At 50.0% G+C, this 18,041-nt stretch overlaps 1 protein-coding gene across 2 annotated transcripts; it reads left to right on the forward strand.

Annotated features, from left to right (window-relative positions):
• The first annotated feature begins 469 nt into the window (after positions 1-469).
• ARSA (arylsulfatase A) lies at positions 470-14,655 on the forward strand. Of its 2 annotated transcripts, none has more exons than XM_034430058.3 (9): positions 470-570; positions 2,234-2,713; positions 4,734-4,974; positions 5,568-5,786; positions 7,936-8,105; positions 9,382-9,506; positions 9,607-9,734; positions 10,525-10,627; positions 11,756-14,655. In XM_034430058.3, the coding sequence occupies exons 2-9, from the start codon at positions 2,475-2,477 to the stop codon at positions 12,061-12,063; spliced, it is 1,533 nt and encodes a 510-aa protein (XP_034285949.2). In that variant the 5' UTR covers positions 470-570; positions 2,234-2,474; the 3' UTR covers positions 12,064-14,655. The 2 variants fall into 2 exon arrangements, with proteins under 2 accessions (XP_034285949.2, XP_034285952.2); XM_034430061.3 differs by having other exon boundaries at positions 474-570; positions 2,276-2,713.
• The last annotated feature ends 3,386 nt before the right edge of the window (positions 14,656-18,041 follow it).

Consider the following 18,041-nt stretch of genomic DNA (forward strand, 5'->3'; position numbering starts at 1 on the left):
GGCGGGGCTGGGCTGGGCGCTCTCGGGGGTCCCGCGGGGCGAAGCTTTCTGGCCGCCGAAAGGCGACCCTGACCGAGAGGGGGAAGCGAAGCAGGCAGCCCGCTCGCCTCGGGCAGCCTGGAGCCCTTGGCCGGAGCCCCGGGACCCTCCGCGGCCCAAGGCGGGCGCAGCCACTCGGGCCAGCTGCAGCGAGAGAGCCCCAGCCCGGAGTAGAGGAGGGGCCTTCCACCCAGCCCTTGGCCCGCCCGGCGCCCCTCCCGCAGCCCAGCCCCGGGGACTCCGGGCGGGGGAAGGGCGGGAAGACCCTCCTCTACTCCAGCGGCGGAGCAGGGGGGCCGGGGCGTCTCGCTGCAGCTGGCCCGAGGGGCTGCCCGGCGGCTCCGCGCGTGGCCAGGTGGGGCGGCGAAGGTCGAGCGGCAGCCCCGGGCAGCGCAGTAGCCCCGCCCCTCCGCCCGGAGAAGCCCCTCCCCCGCACTTGAAGGCCGGCCCCGCTGCCCCGCGTGACTCGAGCCGGGGCCGCCAGACACAGCTGGATCGGCGGAGGAGCGGAGCTTCCGCGGGGCGGCCGAGGTAAAGGCGAGGCGAGGCGAGGCGAGGCCGGGGCGCTTGCAGCCGGGTTGGGGTCTCGGGGGCGGCTGCTTGGACAGCCTTCCCCAGGCACTCCGGGGCTTCCCTCGGGGGTCCCTCCCTGCCCTAAGCCGGGCCGAGCAGCGCCGCGGGGAGACCAAGCAGCCGCCCCTCTTCCTTAGCCACCGGGGCTTCGGGTCCATCGGAGCCAGCCCGCAGGAGCTCTCCGTCTGCCGCAGCTGGGAAAGCTCTTTCGGGTGGGATCCGGGAGGCCTTTGGGGGACCCTCCCAGGCATCTGGAGGCGCTCCCTGAAAGTGGCTGGGCTTCCTCTAAGGCAGTGTTTCTCAACCTTGGTAGCTTGAAGATGGGTGGACTTCAACTCCCAGAATCCCCCAGCCAGCAGCGCTGGCTGGGGGATTCTGGGAGTTGAAGTCCACCCATCTTCAAGCTTCCAAGGTTGAGAAACACTGCTCTAAGGCTTTTTAGGGAAGGGTTGGGGAGGGGGGGTGACTCCCTCCCAGCAAGAGAGAAGCAGTCAGGATTCAGATCAAGCTGTGCAGTAGTCCTCGACTTACAACGTTTACATTTAGAGACTGTTCAAAGTTACAGCAGCGCTGGAAAACAAGTGATTTATGGCTGCTTTTCACACTTGTGACCGTTGCAGCATCCCCATGGTCACGGGACCAAAATTTGGATGCTTGGCCATGGGTTCATATTTAGGACGGTCGCAGCGTCCCGGGTTCCCATTTTGTGACCTTCTGACAAGCAAAGTCAACGGGGAAGCCAGATTCATTTAACAACCGTGCTACTAACTAACTTCACAACTGCAGCGATTCACTTAATGACTGTGGGAAGAAAGGCTGTAAAATGGGGCAAAACTCACTGAACAACTGTCTTGCTTAGCCATGGAAAATTTGGGCACAATTGTGGTCGCAAGTCAAAGACTCCCCTGTAGTGCTGAGACACTTATGCATGACCTTTGGAGGGCCCCGGGTGAGGGGCTCTTGCTTTCTACAAAATAATAGAACCAGAGAGACGGAAGGGACCTTGGAGGTCTTCTAGACTCTGCTCAAGCAGGAAGCCCTGCACCGCTTCAGACAAATGGTTGTCCAGCCTCTTCTTAAAAACTCCCACAACTTCTGGAGGCAATTTCTCTTCCACTGGCTAATTGCTCTCACCCTATCCCATTGGTCTGGGATAACAGAATAACAGATGGCCTAAGAAGTCCAGTCGGGGCCTGGGGTTGGACTAGAAGACCTCCAAGTCCCTTCCAACCCTGGGACTCTGACTTGCATGTGTTATTTGAGATTAGCAATCCGTTGGCTCATCTCGGATCAGCGGCTTCCATTTTTCAAGGGGGGCTAAACCCACCACTTCCAGGGTGGACTACAACTCCCATCGTGGCTATGCTGGGCGAGCTATGCTGCGTGACGTAGTCTGACCCATCAGGTAGGGATCCCTGTTCTAGAACGTTCCGTCTTAGCCCCCATTGTTCTAACCTGTTTTCCTCGGTCGAGTTCATTGTGCTTGTTGGTGAATTTATTCTGTTCTTTAAAAAAAAAGCACAACCATTTCTAGACCCCTCCCGGCAGCTTTTCCAGTGCCAGGGCTGCTTCCTGCTCTTGAAATACTGATTATTTTCTTTATTGCTCTGTTTTCTCCTAGGGTGTTTCTCCTACTTTTCCTGAGTCTTCTCTCCTTTTGCAGCCTTGGACCGAGCGCAGGGTCTCCGGAGAACTTGGAAGAGTCAACCTCGGGCTGAAGATCCTCCCGGTGACGGTTGAATCCGGACTGCTCTTCTCCTGATTGGAGAGCAGTGGGGCATGCTGTGGGCTGGACCTCTGGCGCCCCACTCTAGTTGGTGACCTCGTGGCTTGGACAGGCTTCCTGCTTCCTTCTGGGCAACATGTCAGCCTTGCCTCCATCCTGGCTCCTCGCCCTGTGCTCCCTGGGGCTGCTGGCCTCCCTTGGGTCAGCCTACCAACCCCCCAACATCGTCCTGATTTTTGCGGATGACCTGGGCTTTGGAGACCTGGGCAGCTATGGACATCCCACCTCTGCCACCCCCAACCTGGACAAGATGGCTGCCGAGGGCCTGCGCTTCACGGACTTCTACAGCAGCAGCTCCGTCTGCAGCCCTTCCAGGTAGAGTGGTCTCCTTCTCTTCTTCCGAGAGTCACCCCAGAAGAGTCTGAGGCGCCTCTTTTGTCAAGAGGGTTCAAGGCTGTCCATGAAGCAGTCCTCAAAGCCCAAGGGAAAGGGAAACAGGCATCAAGAGAGGTGCTGAACCTCTTGAGATGCCCTCTGTGTCCAAGGTGGAGACCTTTCAGCTCTTGGCTTCCCTGGGCTCTGGCTCTGAGGATGATTGGACCTAACCATCTACAGGTAGACTTTGATTTACGACCACAAATTGAGTTCAAAATTTCTGTTGCTAAGTGAGACAGTGGTCAAGTGAGTTTTTGCCCCACTTTAAATTTTTTGATGCCGCCGTTTTTAAGTGGCTAAGTTAGTTATATGGTTATCAAGTGAATCTTGGTTCCCCGTGGACTTTGCTTGTTAGGAGGTCGCAAAAGGGGATCACGCGACCCTGGGACACTGCGACCGTCATAATATGAGTCAGCTGCCAAGCATACGAATTTTGATCCCGTGACCTTGGGGACGCTGCAAGGGTCGTCAGTGTGAACAACAGTGTTGTGGTCTGTCGACTGCAGGCCCCTCCAACAGCCGAATCGGAGGAGGAGGAGGTGTGGGAGTCAGGGTCAGCATCAGGGCAACCTGAGAGCTCCGAGAGGGAAGAGGGAATGGAGCTGGCGGAGAGAGAGGGACAGAGGTGGAACCTAGGTTGTCCGTCAGCCCTCAGATGGAGAGTTAACAGTCCCCAGGTCTGGAGGTGGCTGATGAGGAAGAGGAGGAACAGCTGGGTCTAGTGCCGGATGTGCAGAAGGCAGAGGAGAGGAGAGCATTGGAAATCTATGGGCCGGTCCTCGGGACGGAAGAGCCACCGCTGCTAGCGAAATCCCACCTAGCTCTTGAGGATAAAAGGCAGGGGGTGGAGATGAATAGCTGTGGCAGGCAGCTATTCATCTCCCTGCTGGACAGATTTAATAAAAAAAAATTTTTTTTAATATCATACATTCCATTTCTATGTTGAGCAGTGCGTTCTCTAGGTGTCCATGTTTTCTTTGCATGCTGTTGACATTGTAAGATTTTATGATTTCTATTCCACAATTTCTGCCACCTGTCCAAATCTATTGTGTAACCAAAATTCTTAGCCCAAATTATCATTGCTTCCTTTACTTGTTCCTCCTCCAACTTGTAAGTCAATAAATAACTGTATGTCCGCTTGATTAATTTTTGATTTGTTCCCATTAAGATCTGGTCCAGTTCATTTGGTTCATTATAAAACCCGTACTCCTGCCTGTCTTTTTCATATCTGATTTTATCTGCAACTGTGGCCACCATAATAGATCAATTCCTAATCCTTTTAGTTCTTGTTTTGTTTTTAGTTCTCCCCTTTTGTTTAATATGTCCTTATATCTTATAATTTTGTCCAAATTTATGACATTGGGCTATATCCACACCTCCATTATAGGTAAACATTCTGGCATTTTCAAATAGTGTTCTTTGATTTTGGTCCATGCTAGCAGTAATGCATTTCTAATGTGATGCCTCTGGAAGTAGTGGTGCATCTTGCCCTTCTCGTGCCATAAAAAGGCAGGCAGAGGATGCCCTTCCAACGCTAATAGCCTTTTATTCCTCAAATTAGCCCACTCTTTCACCCACGAAAGTGCCGATGCTTGGTAATATAGTTCCCAATCTGGAAGACCAAAACCACCTCTACTTTTAAGAGCTTGCAGCATTTTTAATTTTATTCTCGCCTTTTTCCTTTGCCGTACAAATTTTTAATATCAACTAATTTAGGTCTTCAAAATATTTCCTGCTGGATGGACTTGTTAGCTTGCGGCGAGAGAGAAACTTTTTGCCGGGGCTGCTGGTGCTCCTCATAAAGGAACCTTTGAGTTCCCTTCTTCAGAGGGTTTGTGGGGTTTGGGGAGCTGGCTCAGAAGAAACGGTCATATGCCACTTTTTTCAGTGCCGTTGGAGCTTAGAATGGTCCCTCAATGAATGGTGGTAAGTCCAGGACTCTGCGTTTCTCTCTGTGCAGGGCAGCCCTCCTGACTGGACGCTATCAGACCCGGTCCGGCATCTATCCGGGCGTCTTTTATCCGGGGTCGCGGGGAGGCCTCCCGCTGGCCGAGGTGACGGTGGCCGAATTGCTGAAGGAGCAGAGCTATGCCACCGCCATGGTTGGCAAGTGGCATCTGGGCCTGGGTCCCAACGGCATGTTCCTGCCCACCAACCAAGGCTTTGACCACTTCTTGGGGGTGCCCTACTCACACGACCAGGTGAGAAGCTGCAGGGGTGACGGGGGGGGGGGATTCCGGGCTCCCTGGGACTGTCATCTCCTTGGGTGGAAGGGTCTGAATCCCCAATAGAAGGGTTGGACTTTCATGACCCAGCTAGGGAACATCATCAGTGCTAGAAGGGAGGGGGGAGGGCTTGCTTTCTGTTTAAATATCCCTTCCCTTCTAGCACTGATTATGATACCTAGTTGGGTCATGAAACGTCTGCAAGAAAACAACCAAACTCAGAGAGCACCAAGGACCCCAGAGAGAAGATTAAAACACACCGCCACACTTTGCAAATAGATAGGAGGGAGGGGAGGAGGAGGAGGAGGTGGAAGAAGGAGAAGGAGGAAGAGAAGGAGGAGGGAAAGTGGGAGTGATGGTTGTCAGGCTTATGCCTCTTGTGGCTGTGCAAAGACTCAAGGCTACTTGCCCCCTTGCCCCCTCCTTCTAGCCTGACTGTAAGTTTCCCAACGGAGGGAGTGGGGGGTTGCTTAAAGGAGGGGAAGGGGCCGTGTGGCTTGCAGGGAGGGCTCCGCTGCGTGCCTCCTCCCTTGCCCTCCCCTTCCTCACCCCTCCCGCCTCTTTCGCAGGGCCCCTGCCAGAACCTAACCTGCTTCCCTCCCAGCACTCTGTGCTTTGGGGTCTGTGACCAGGGGGGGGTCCTCGTCCCCCTCTTCCTGAACCGGAGTATTGTGCAGCAGCCGATTTACTTCCCGCACCTGGAGGGCCACTACAACGCATTTGCACGAGATTTCATCATGGCTTCTGCCCAGCGCAAGCAGCCCTTCTTCCTCTACTACGCCTCCCACGTGAGTCTCCTGGGGCGGGGGGTGGGGGTGGTGGGGGGCATGAGCAGGAAGGGTGGGGTGGGGTAACCTCAGCCCATTGTATACAGGTAGTCCTCAACGTACGACCACAATTGAGCCCAACATTTCTGTGGCTCAGTGAATTTTGCACCATTCTACGACCTCGCTTGCCACCGTTGTTAAGTGCAGTTTTTAAGTTGGTGACACGATCGTTAAATGAATCTGGTTTCCCCCTTGACTTTGCTCATCAGAAGGTCACCAAAGGCATCCTGTGACCCCCGGATGCTGCGAACGTCATAAATAGGAGTCAGTTGGCAAGCGTCTGAATTTTTTTTTTCAAACGACGCTAAACTCTCGTAAATCGAGGACAACCTGCGGTCTCCATTCATCTGGAGAGTCCGATGGAAAGCTTGGTGGCCTTTGGCCCTGGGTGTCCTGCGCAGGAAGCCTCTCTGTTGGGGGGGGGGTGTTGCTGCTTCTCTGTCTCCGCTGCTCCCCTCACTCCCCCCCCCCCTTTCTCTCACACACGCACAGACACACACCCTGCGGAAGCCACACCAAGACCAAAGTCCTTCTCCAACTTTATGGCTCGGCTCCTTTGATCCAGCCAGTCCTCTTTGGCCTTCGATCCTGAGCAGAAAATGCCTTGCAGATCAAACAGGGGCTGGAAGTTTCCATATTCCATATTCCCACACTTGGCAATCTCACAAACGTCCCAACTTTTATCTCTTAAGTCTGATTGCAGGTAGAGGTAGCCCTTGACTTAGCAACCGTTCGCTTAGTGACTATCCGAAGTTACAAGGGGAGCTGAAAAAGGGACCTAGGACCGTTTTTCACACTTACGACCATTGCAGCATCCCTGTGGTCACATGATCAAAATTCAGACGCTTGGCAGCTGACTCGTACTTATGACAGTTGCAGTGTCCCGGGGTCTCATGACCTCTTTGGCAACCCATCCGCGTTACTAACTTAACAGTTGCAGCCATACACTTAACAGCTGTGGCAAGAAAGGTCGTAAAAAGGGTCACTTAACAACTGTCTCGCTTAACAACAGACATTTTGGGCTCAACTGTGCTCCTAACTTGAGGACTACCTGTAGTGGAGGCCGATGTTTGCAGTCTTTCTGTCTAGAGAGCTTTTTTAGGGATTTAGTTGATGCGTTGCAGCTTCCTAGAATTGGTGGGAATCTGCCCTGTGATTTGGGGATCCGTTTTGGGGATCCATTGCGCTTGTTCTGCTGAGTGGGATGGCTGGGCCTGCCGGGGGCTGCTCTGGAGCTCCTTTTAGGTTGCTGGGTTTGGAAAGCAGAAGTCTCCATATAGTCATTCAGTTTTTCACACCAACATAGAATCATAGCGTAAGAGAGCTGGAAGGGACCTTGGAGGTCTTCTAGTCCAGCCCCCTGCTCAAACAGGAGACCCTATGCCGTTCCAGACAAATGGTTATTTTTGGAGGCCTCCAGTGATGGAAGTCTGTAGAGATTCTCAGTCCTCCAGGTCAGGGTTGTCCCAGAGGTGCTTTTTCAGGAGGCAACTGGACTTTCTGGTTTTTTGTTTTGGAGAGGTTTCGCTTCTCATCCAAGAAGCTTCTTCAGCTCTGATTGGATGGAGAAGGAATATAAATCCCTCCATTCCCCACTATCCTGTCAGAGCTGAAGAAGCTTCTTGGATGAGAAGCGAAACATCTCCAAAAGAAAAAACCAGAAAGTCCAGTTGCCTCCTGAAAAAGCACCTTTGAGACTCCAGTGATGGAGCATCCACAGCTTCTGAAGACAAGCCGTTCCACTGGTTGATTGTCCTCACTGCCAGGAAATTTCTCCTTAGTTCCAGGTTGCTTCTCTCCTTGGTTAGTTTCCACCCGTTGCTTCTTCTCCTGCCTTCAGGGGCTTTGGAGAATAGCTTGACTCCCTCTTCTTTGGGGCAGCCCCTGAGATATTGCAACACTGCTATCATGTCTCCCCTGGTCCTTCTCTTCATTAAACTAGACCTATCCAGTTCCTGCAACCATTCTTCATATGTTTCAGCCTCCAGTCCCCTCATCCTTTTTGAGACTCTTCTATTCATCCATCCAATTTCTATAGCTGCCCATCTCAGTCAGTGACTCTGGGAGGCTTTCAGTATTGAGGGTTGTGTCTTTCCCCCCCTCTTTCCAGCATACCCATTATCCCCAGTTCGGGAGCCAAAACTACACTGGCCGATCCTCTAGAGGACCGTATGGTGACTCCCTCCTGGAGTTTGATGGAACAGTCAGCTTCCTCTTGCAAGCTTTGCAGGATGCCGGGGTCCACAAAAATTCCCTGGTGTTTTTCACATCCGACAATGGGTAAGTGTGCAGCCGGGGCCAGCCTTTGGCTCAGGAATGGAGAGAGGGCTGCAGGAAGGTGGTCAGTTTAGCCTCAAGGGTTGGCAAAGGCCAGGCAGTCCTTTCTGACCATCGGTGATGAATCCTGCTGCCATGAAAGCATCTCTGCATAGCTTGGGCGGGTTCTTATAACACCAGAAAATCCAGTTTAACAGAACCTCATGGCAGGGCCCCAAATGTGCTTTTCCAAAAGGCAGCTAGACTTTCTTGGGTTTTTTCCTTGAAAACATTTCGCTTCTCACCCTAGAAGCTTCTTCCATTCTGGAGAAGTTCTTCAATTTTTCAGAACAGAAGAAGCTTCTTGGATGAGAAGAGAAACGTTTTCAAGGGGGAAACCCCCCAAAGAAGTCTAGTTTGGCAAACTTAAAAAACAAAACCTTTTTAAAGAAATTGGGCACTTAAAAAAAGAGACAAAAACACACACACACATATCGTCCCCCAGGGGTGAAATCCAGCAGGTTCTGGAGAACCGGTAGCAGAAATTTTGAGTAGTTCAAATTTGCCACCTCTGGCTGGCCCCAGAGTGAGGTGGGAATGGGGATTTTGCAATGAGGAGAGCCTTCTCTGTGGTGGCACCTACCCTATGGAACAATCTACCCCCAGAGATACGAGTGATCTCCGACCTTCGGATTTTTCGTCGGCCCCTAAAAACTTATTTTTTCCAGTTAGCCGGTCTGTCTTGATTTTAGGGTTAGTTTTAAAATTTTAATATTGATTTTAGTTGACAAGTTTTAAATTATGGGCCAAATTTATAAATTATTTTAACTTTATTTTAATTGTGATGTTTGTATCGATGTTTTTATCTTGGCTGTTCACCGCCCTGAGTCCGAAAGGAGAAGGGCGGTATAGAAATTTGAATAATAAATAAATAATAAATAAATAAATATCCTTTTTCTGAAATGGGGAGGGAATGGGGATTTTGCAGTATCCTGCCACGCCCACCAAGCCACGCCCCCAGAACCGGTAGTAAAAAAAATTTGAATTTCACCACTGCGTGCCGCCCCCCCCCCCCCCCAGTTGAATACCAATAGATATATTACAACAATAATAGTTTCTACCCCCCTCCCCCCACCTTGCAAAACAGGCCCAGAGTTTATAAATGCTGGAGCGGCAAAAGTTTTCAAAAATTGGGGATTAAAACAAAACTGTTTATAAATTGCTTACTGTTGAGGACTTGCTGGACTGCTGCTGAGGTTCAAAGTCATTTGCTAAAATTTCATTTCTCATTTCTCGACAGCCCAGAGACGATGCGCGGGTGCCGAGGAGGAAGTTCTGGCTTGCTCAAATGTGGGAAGGGGACGACCTACGAAGGGGGCATGAGGGAACCAGCTGTGGCTTATTGGCCAGGTCGCATTGCGCCAGGTGAGCCGGTGGGACGGGAGGACCTCAGCTTGCCATGGGGCAGGGGCAGAGGGGGTGCTCCTTCAATCAGCCCTCCCTGACTGCTTTCTCTTGGAGCCAGGTGTGACCCATGAACTGGCCAGTACCTTGGACATCCTGCCCACGGTGGCTGCTCTGGCTGGGGTGCGTCTCCCCAACGTCACGCTGGATGGATATGACCTGAGCCCCGTCCTCTTCGGGAAAGGAGAGGTAGGCTTCGGGGGGCAGCTGTGAGGCCGCGAGGGCCTCGCTTTCCATGCCCTTGGATGTCCATGGAGATCCTCCATCATCCAGGTCACAGTTGTCCCAGAGGTGCTTTTCCAAGAGGCAACGGGAAGTTCTCCGTTTTTCCTTGAAAACGTTTCGCTTCTCATCCAAGAAGCTTCTTCAGTTCTTCTTGGATGTTTTCATGCAGACGTTTCATGTCCCAACTAGGTAACGTCATCAGTGCTAGAAGGAAGGAGGGGAGGAGAAGGGGAAAGAGGAGGAGGAGGAGGAGAACGGGGGTCCTTGGTGCTCTCTGAACTTGGCTGCTTACAGGCAGACATTTCATGACCCAACTAGGTAACATTATCAATGCTAGAAGGGAATAGGATTTGTGGGGTGGGGGAGGAGGATGACCACAACGACAACGACTTCTCTGGGGTCCTCGGTGCTCTCAGAGCTTGGCTGCTTTCATGTAGACGTTTCACGACCCAACTAGGTAGCGTCATCAGTGCTAGAAGGGAGGGAAGAGGGGGGAAGGAGGAGGAGGAAGATGACGACTGTGAGGTCCTCGGTGCTCTCTGAGCTTGGCTGCTTTCATGCAAACGTTTCATGACCCAACTAGGTAGTGTCATCAGTGCTAGAAGGGAGTGGGAGTTTTGGAGAGGAGGAGGAGGAGGACTGTGGGGTCCTGATGCTTTCTGAGCTTGGTTGTTTACTTGCAGACCTTTCATTGCCAAACTAGGTAATGTCATCAGGGCTAGGGTGATGTTGTCTTGTCTGATTCTTCTGACAGAGCCCCCGTCAGACCATGTTCTTCTACCCGTCAGCTCCTGATGAGCTGTGTGGGGTTTTTGCTGTCCGCTACGGAAAGTACAAGGCCCACTTCTTCACCAAAGGTGAGCCCTTTGTTTATTGATTAGATTTACATGCTGGCCATCTCACTCTCAAGAGACTCTGGCTGGCTTATCGTATCCTAAAAGCAGACGTGGAAAACATTAGCCATCAAAATGAACAAAGATTGATTAAGTTTAAAGCCAGGATATTCGGGATGGGGGTGAGATGTCCTTCCTAGCCTACTGACTACCTCCAGGATGGGATGCCCCCATCGGAACCCCAAGCCAGTTGGCAGAGCCGGGTTTAAGGCCCTTCTGGGAGGCCAGGAGGCTGGGGGAGATCTCACTTCCAGGGTGCTCCCGGGGGTGGGAGCCACAGCAGGAAAGGCCCTTCTCCTGGCACCCATCAGCCGGAATTCCTCGACCGGCGGGGTCTGCAGGAGGTCTCTTCTGCCAGAACCACTGGGGCAAGATGGTTCCTTGGATACCTGGGTCCCTGGCCACAAAGGGCTTCAAATGTCACAACCAACTCCTTGAATTGGAAGCAAACTGGCAACCAGTTCTTTGCTGCCTGCCTAAAGTGGTCAGGAGTGAAACTTCCAGTCCTGAGATAGAGATGGAGATGGAGAGATGGGCAGGCAGGGAGGCAGAAACAGAGACAGATGGAAAGATGGGTAGATAGATAGATTCTCTCTCTCATTTCTCTCCCCTCTCTCTCCCCTGTTTCATCCCTCTTTCTTCCCTCTCTCATCCCTTTCTCTCCCTCCCTCCCCTCTCTCATTCTTCTTTCTCTCCCATCTTTCTCTCCCCTCTCTCATCCTTCTCTCTCCCCTCCCTCTCCCCCTCGCTCTCTCCTCTCTCTTCCCTCTCATCCCTTTCTCTCCCTCCTCCCCTCTCCCCCTCTCATCCCTCTCTCTCCCTTTCTCTCTCCCCTCTCATTCTTCTCTCCCCCCTCCCTCCCCCCTCGCTCTCGCCCATCTTTCTCTCTCCTCTCTCATCCTTCTTTCTCCCCCTCCCTCCCCCATCCCTCTCTCATCCTTCTCTCTTTCACCCCTCTCTCTCTCTCTTTATTTGCCACCCATCCTACCTCTGGGTGGTTTACAATATTAAAAAGATAACCACACCACAAAGCCTATGCGCCATAAAATGCTCCATACCCAACCAGCCTCCCGTCTCTCTTTCGATCTCCAGGAGCCTTCGCAAGCGCTGCAACCCCTGACCGGGCCTGCAGCGGCTTCACTGCTCTCACCCCCCAGGAGCCCCCCTTGCTCTTCGACCTCGAGATGGACCCTGCGGAGAACTACAACCTCCTGCCAGCCGGGGCCCAGAAGCCCGGAATCCTGAAGGTCCTTAAGGAGGCCCGCCTGCTGAAAGCTGCCTTTGACCAGGACATGACCTTTGGGGAAAGCCAGCTGGCCTTGGGGAGCGACCCCTCGCTTCAACCGTGCTGCAGCCCCCAGTGCAGCCCCAAGCCCTCCTGCTGCCACTGTGGCTCTTAGCCCCCTACTCTTTCCTCGCACCCCCCATCTGTGATCCACGTCTTGCTCTTCTTCCCCTGGCAGAAGAGCCGGGTTCGGTTTAGTACACTCCTGTTCTGTCCCCAACCCCACGCACACACGCCAACAGACGTTCAAGAGTTAAAGACCAAACCAGCCGGCAAAATCCTTTTCCTTATGATAACGGAACTTGGCAACAACCTAGTGGCTGCCTGCCAAGCGTTTATTATTTACGAAGAGGAGAGATAACTTCTCCCCACTTCTGATACATCAAAGGAAAGCAGCTCAATAATTACGGAATTAATCAAGTCCAGAGATACTCCAGCAAAGTCTTAAAGCAAAAGTCCGGCAATGCAGAATGGCGTGGAAGCTTTCAGCTTTGTTCGTCACAAGGTTTGACCGGCCACCACGCTCCCTTTTATATCCTGTGGGGTGTGGTCCAGTGACTCAGCTAATCTCTGGCACGCCTTCCCCTCTGCTGCGCACGCTTCTCCCTGCGCCGCTGTCGAGGATCCAGCCAGCACTTATCTCCTTTGTCGCTGTCCACCTGTGGCTGCGGGGACGTGCTTGGCTCTGGACCTATCTCTTGGCCTTCGGTGTCCTCTGGAGGCATTGCCAGAGAGGAGGGTCCTGGAGAGGAAGGCCTTGCCAACTCCTCTTCTTCACTCTCGGAGTCCTCTCCTGCCGATGACACAGGCTCAGGTAACGGAGCCACAACAACTCCCAAGGAGTTTTTGCAATTTTTTTTAAATCGGCAAACAAAATTTAATCCCATCTTGCTTTCTGACACAGGCAAGTTCCGTGCTCCTGAGCAACCTCTTCTGCTGGATGAGAAGTCCAGGTGCCCCCCCTTCCCCTCTTAGCAGCGAGGGGAGAATGTCTCTCCTGCAGCTGCATTTCTTCCCTTCTTTAAAACTCCAAACTCACCAGGAATGGAGATCATGTCCCATTCTTCCCCGTCAAAGACTATCGGGGTTGGAGGCTGAAGGGATCTTTTTCTGTATCGTGGTGACCAAAACTGGATGCCGTATTCCAAGGTGGCCTTACCAGAGTGGCATAAAGCAGGGCCAACCTTGAAGTCATCCCTGTGTTGATGCAACCCAGGATTGCATTGGCCTTTTTGGCAGCTGCAGCACACGGCTGGCTCATGCTTAAGCAGCCCTCCAGTTTCCAGGCTGAGGTAGACGAGCTAGCGAGGATTGCTCTATGGCAGTGTTTCTCAACCTTGGAAGCTTGAAGATGGGTGGACTTCAACTCCCAGAATCCCCCAGCCAGCAGCGCTGGCTGGGGGATTCTGGGAGTTGAAGTCCACCCATCTTCAAGCTTCCAAGGTTGAGAAACACTGCTCTATGGAATGTGAGGATGAGTCCAGAGCCAGGGGTGGGGGAAGGCGGCCACTCACACAGAGGGAAAAGAGACATGAAATCACGAATCTCTGCATTTGGAAGCTGCCTCAGCCCTCCCCATCTCTGCAACCTGCAGCAAATGCATTTGCAGCTTCCTTGCAAGGTGGTTGTACAGCCCCATCAAGCTGGAGAGAGAGTAACAACAAAATAACTGAGCTGGAAGGGGCCTCGGAGGTCTTCTAGTCCAACCCCCTGCTCGAGCAGGAGATCCTGTACCACTCTGGACAAATGGCCGTCCAATCACCTCTTAAAAACCTCCAGGGATGGGGCACCCACAGGCGTGTTAGGATGGAGAGATGGTTGAAGCCATGTTGCCCGCCTGGACTCTGAGGTTGTAAAATAACTTTTCCCCTGCCATGGGGGTGAATATCTGTAGCTCGGGTGGAGGATGAGGGTTGGGGGGTTCATTCTCTTGAGGTTGTGGGTTGGTTTCCAAATGTTTCATTACCAGGCTAGGTAACTGTCAGGGTTCCAAGCAAGGCACCCATAGAAAGCAGAACTCCAAGGCAGGCAATTTCCCCCAAGAACAGTTTTATTGGATACATCATATTGGCACAACTGGTGAAAGCCGACTCTGAAAGTTCCTGGGGCTTTCACTGAATTAAAAAGTAAAAGTTTTCCCTTTCTCCCAAGACACTGCTGTCCAATCCCAGGTGCTGGCCGGTTGCTTGGTTACTTGGCCCCTCCCCTGGCCTGTGAGAATGTCCTTGGTTCCCACAGGAAAGCTTTATTGTTTTGGCTACAAAACCCCATCTAGTTATTCCCCCCCCCTCTTATGTGGCAACCCAAGACGGCTTCAGCCAGGTTCACTTCAGGGTTGACAGTAACATCTTCAGTAGAGTTTAGGGGAGGTCAGTGTTGGTGTTTTTTCTGCTTGTAAAGGGCCCCGTGTGGTCAGTAGATCTTGTGATGGGAAGGTGGTGTCAGGGGAGGGTCCCGTCATAGAAGGAGCTGCTGCTTTGAGTGAACATGTCCTGTTTCTCAATTGGGTCACGTCTGTGATGGCCCCCCTTGAGTCCTTGGCCCAGTGGGACCTCAGCAAGATCCCACCTATATTGGCCATTCTTGATTTATTATTTATTGATTAGATTTGATATTGGGGTTGCCTGGCTCTAGAGATGGATCCCTTGACCCATCACAAGACCCTCACGTAACGTGACCCTCACCTGACGTGACCTCCCATCACTGAGTCCCTTAGGAATAGGGCGGTATATAAATTTAATAAATAAATAAATAAATAAATAAATAAATAAATACTAGACCTACTGGCCACACGAGGCCCTTAGAAGCAGAGAATATCAACGCTGACACCCCTTAAACTCCACTGAAGGTGTCACCTAGTCTGGTAATAAAACGTTTGGAAGCGTTTTATTACGCTTTATTACAAGCTCAGAGAAGGTTCCCAACTAACTTTCCCCTCTTTTCTTAATTCGCTGCTACCCCCCCTTCCCCCTGGAAGGCTCTTCCAAAATTCCTAGGATTATGTCTAACAAAAGCACTTTTAAAAAACCCTAAGGGACAGCCCAGGCATTGACATCTATGATGTTGGGTTTCTTTCTGCTGCTTTCTTCAAAGATCCGAAAATGCTAATTGTTTAATTTGAAGTTTAATTTTAATATTTTTTTTTTAAAAAAAGGTTAAACTGTGGACATTATGACAAAGAGAAATCCCGTGTGATTTTTCTATATTTGGAAAATAAATTCTTGATTTCTTAAATATGCAATATGGTGTTTTTTTTTTCAGACACAGGTATTCCTGTATATGCCACCCTGAGTCTTCGGAGAGGGGCGGCATATAAATTGAATTAAATTGAAATTGAAATTGAATTCCTTGAGTTATGACCGCTCTCTTAGCGACCGTTCAAAGTTATGATGGACCTTCTCCAAAAAGTACTGACGACCCAGATTCAAAGTTCCAGCAGCTGCCCCCCACCTGCGCTCTCAGGATCCCATTTTGGGGGCTCCCAACTGGCCTGCCTCTAAGGCTGTTTGCATAACATAACCTATTTCTGGTTTCTGGGGAAAAAACACCCCTTTGCAGACAGTCTGTTTGCTTAACAACATCGGGGAAAAAAAGTCACAAAATCAGATCATTCATGGGATGACCTGAGTGGTGCGGTGGCCTAGAAATGGAGGTCTCGCTTTGCAATCAGGAAGCTGTGAGTTCAATTCTAGGTAGAGGCAGATATTTCTCTCTCTGGGCACAATGAGAATATAACTCCTCATGGGTGACAGGAAGGGCATCTGGCCAGTAAACACTGCTAGCTCCATTCAGGTGCCCAGACTCCACCCCACCAGGGGTTAGGGGGTCGTTAAAAGATGATGATGATTCATGCGATGACCTGCTTTAACAACCAGCACAGCATAGGACCATAATTACTGACTCAATCACAATTGTGAATCAAGAAATATATTATTTTATTATTATAACTATTAACTGTAATACAGTTACAGGTACCAGTCCTTGACTTAAACCACAGTGAAGTTTGTAGTTCTTTTTTTTTTTATTGAAAAGTTTTACAAAAAACAAAAATTTTCTTCCTCCCCATATTCCCCCCACCCTTTCCCTCCCCTCATCCCCCCCTCCCCCCCCAGACTTCCCAGAGCAAAATACAAAGTGTTTCATTTAACAATCATAAAATAGATTAACCTACTTATCCTCAGACTACTAACTGTTGCGCTACCAACAGCTTAGCTGCTGATATTAGATTCAAAATCAGTTTAGTCTCTGATACTGTACAGTCCGTAGTTATACCCAATAGGAACAATTGAGTAAATTTCAACCTTCTTTTCAGAATATTCTGCATCACCCACCAAATTTTTATCCAAAATGCCTTGATTTTCTTACAGGTCCACCATATATGATAATAGGTTGCATCATTACATTCACATCTCCAACATTTAGCTTGCAAATTAGAGTACATACATGATAATTTTTTAGGATCTAAGTGCCATCTATAAAACATTTTATAAAAATTCTCTCTGAAATTTTGTGCTTGCATAAATTTAACATTTCTGACCCAAATCTTTTCCCACGTTTCCATCATCACTGGTTCCTGAAAGTTTTGTGCCCATTTTATCATACAATCCTTAACCAATTCCGTTTCTGAATCTATTTCCAATAATGCATTATACAACCTTTTAATATGCATCTGGCTTTGATCTCTAATCTGTTTCACCAGATTTTCCTCATTTTGCATATAACACCAAATTTTTGATCTTCCCTCCATCTAGCTTGAAGCTGACCATACTGAAACCAAGTATAAATTATCCCTTCTTCTTTTAATTCATCTAAATATTTCAATTGCAATTTACCCCTTTCCAAGAAAAGAAGCTCTTTATAAGTAATCACCTCTGTTTTTTGCTCTATACTTATATTTTCTATTGCATGTCTGGGATTTGCCCAAATGGGTATCTTATAGTTCAGCTTGTATTGGTACTTTTTCCAAACCCTCAACAACGCATTTCTGAGTATATGACCCTTAAACACTTTATCCACTTTTTTTTCATATAACAAATAAGCATGCCATCCATATAACAAATCATCACCTTCTATGTTTAACGTTCTTTCTTCAGTTAACTGAAGTTTGTAGTTCTTGACTGACAACCACAGTCCTCAATTTACAATCTCAACTGAGCCTCACATTTCTGTAAATAAACAGTTTTTTAAGTGAGCCTTGCCCCTTTTTACGATCTTTCTTGTCACACTTAAGTGAATCATTGCAGTTGTTAAGTTAGCAACAGGGCTGTTAAGTTGTGAAGTGGCTGTTTATAAGTCGAGGTCCATCTGTACCTTTATGGACATAAACCGCAATGGCCGTTTCTTTCTGTCTTGGAATCCCAAGACTACAAACAAACCTGCTGGATGGTATCCAGTGCTGTGCCATTACAGGACCTTAGAATACAGAATAACAGCGTTGGAAGGGACCTTGGAGGTCTTCTAGTCCAGCCCCTTCCTCAAGCAGGGGAACCTAGACCAATGGCTGTCCAGTCTCTTCTGAAAAGCCACAACTTCCAGAAGCAAATTTTCCCACTGATTAATCGTTCATACACCTTCAGCCAGGATCTCCCTTTTTCCCATAGAGGATCTCTTGGGTTTGCTGAGATCCAGATCATTTTGTCCGTGGAAGTGCCTATACCACAATCCGTTCCCACCAGTTTCTGATATGGCGAAGGGTTGGGTACTGCAGTCGTGGCTACAATAAAACTCTCGAAACAGTTTTCAAAAGCAGGCCGTTTTAGCTTCAGGTGGTCCTCGAGTTATGACCATAATGGAGCCAACATTTATGTTGCTAAGCGAAATGTTAAGCGAGTTTGCCCCATTTTATGACCTTTCTTGCCACAGTTGTTAAGTGAGTCATTGTACTTATTAAGTTAATAACTTGGTTGTTAAATGAATCTGGTTTCTCCACTGACTTTGCTTGTCTGAAGGTCGCAACCCCCCTAAGAGAGGCCAGGGGGGCTTTTTATCAGGTTCGCCTGATCCGCCAGTTGTGCCCCTTTCTGGATCGGGACGCCTTGCACACAGTCACTCATGCCCTCGTCACTTCCCGTCTGGACTATTGTAACGCTCTCT

This window comes from Pantherophis guttatus, chromosome 7 (assembly GCF_059756535.1).
Source record: "Pantherophis guttatus breed Tessera chromosome 7, ASM5975653v1, whole genome shotgun sequence".
In the NCBI taxonomy this organism is placed as follows: Eukaryota; Metazoa; Chordata; class Lepidosauria; order Squamata; family Colubridae; genus Pantherophis; species Pantherophis guttatus.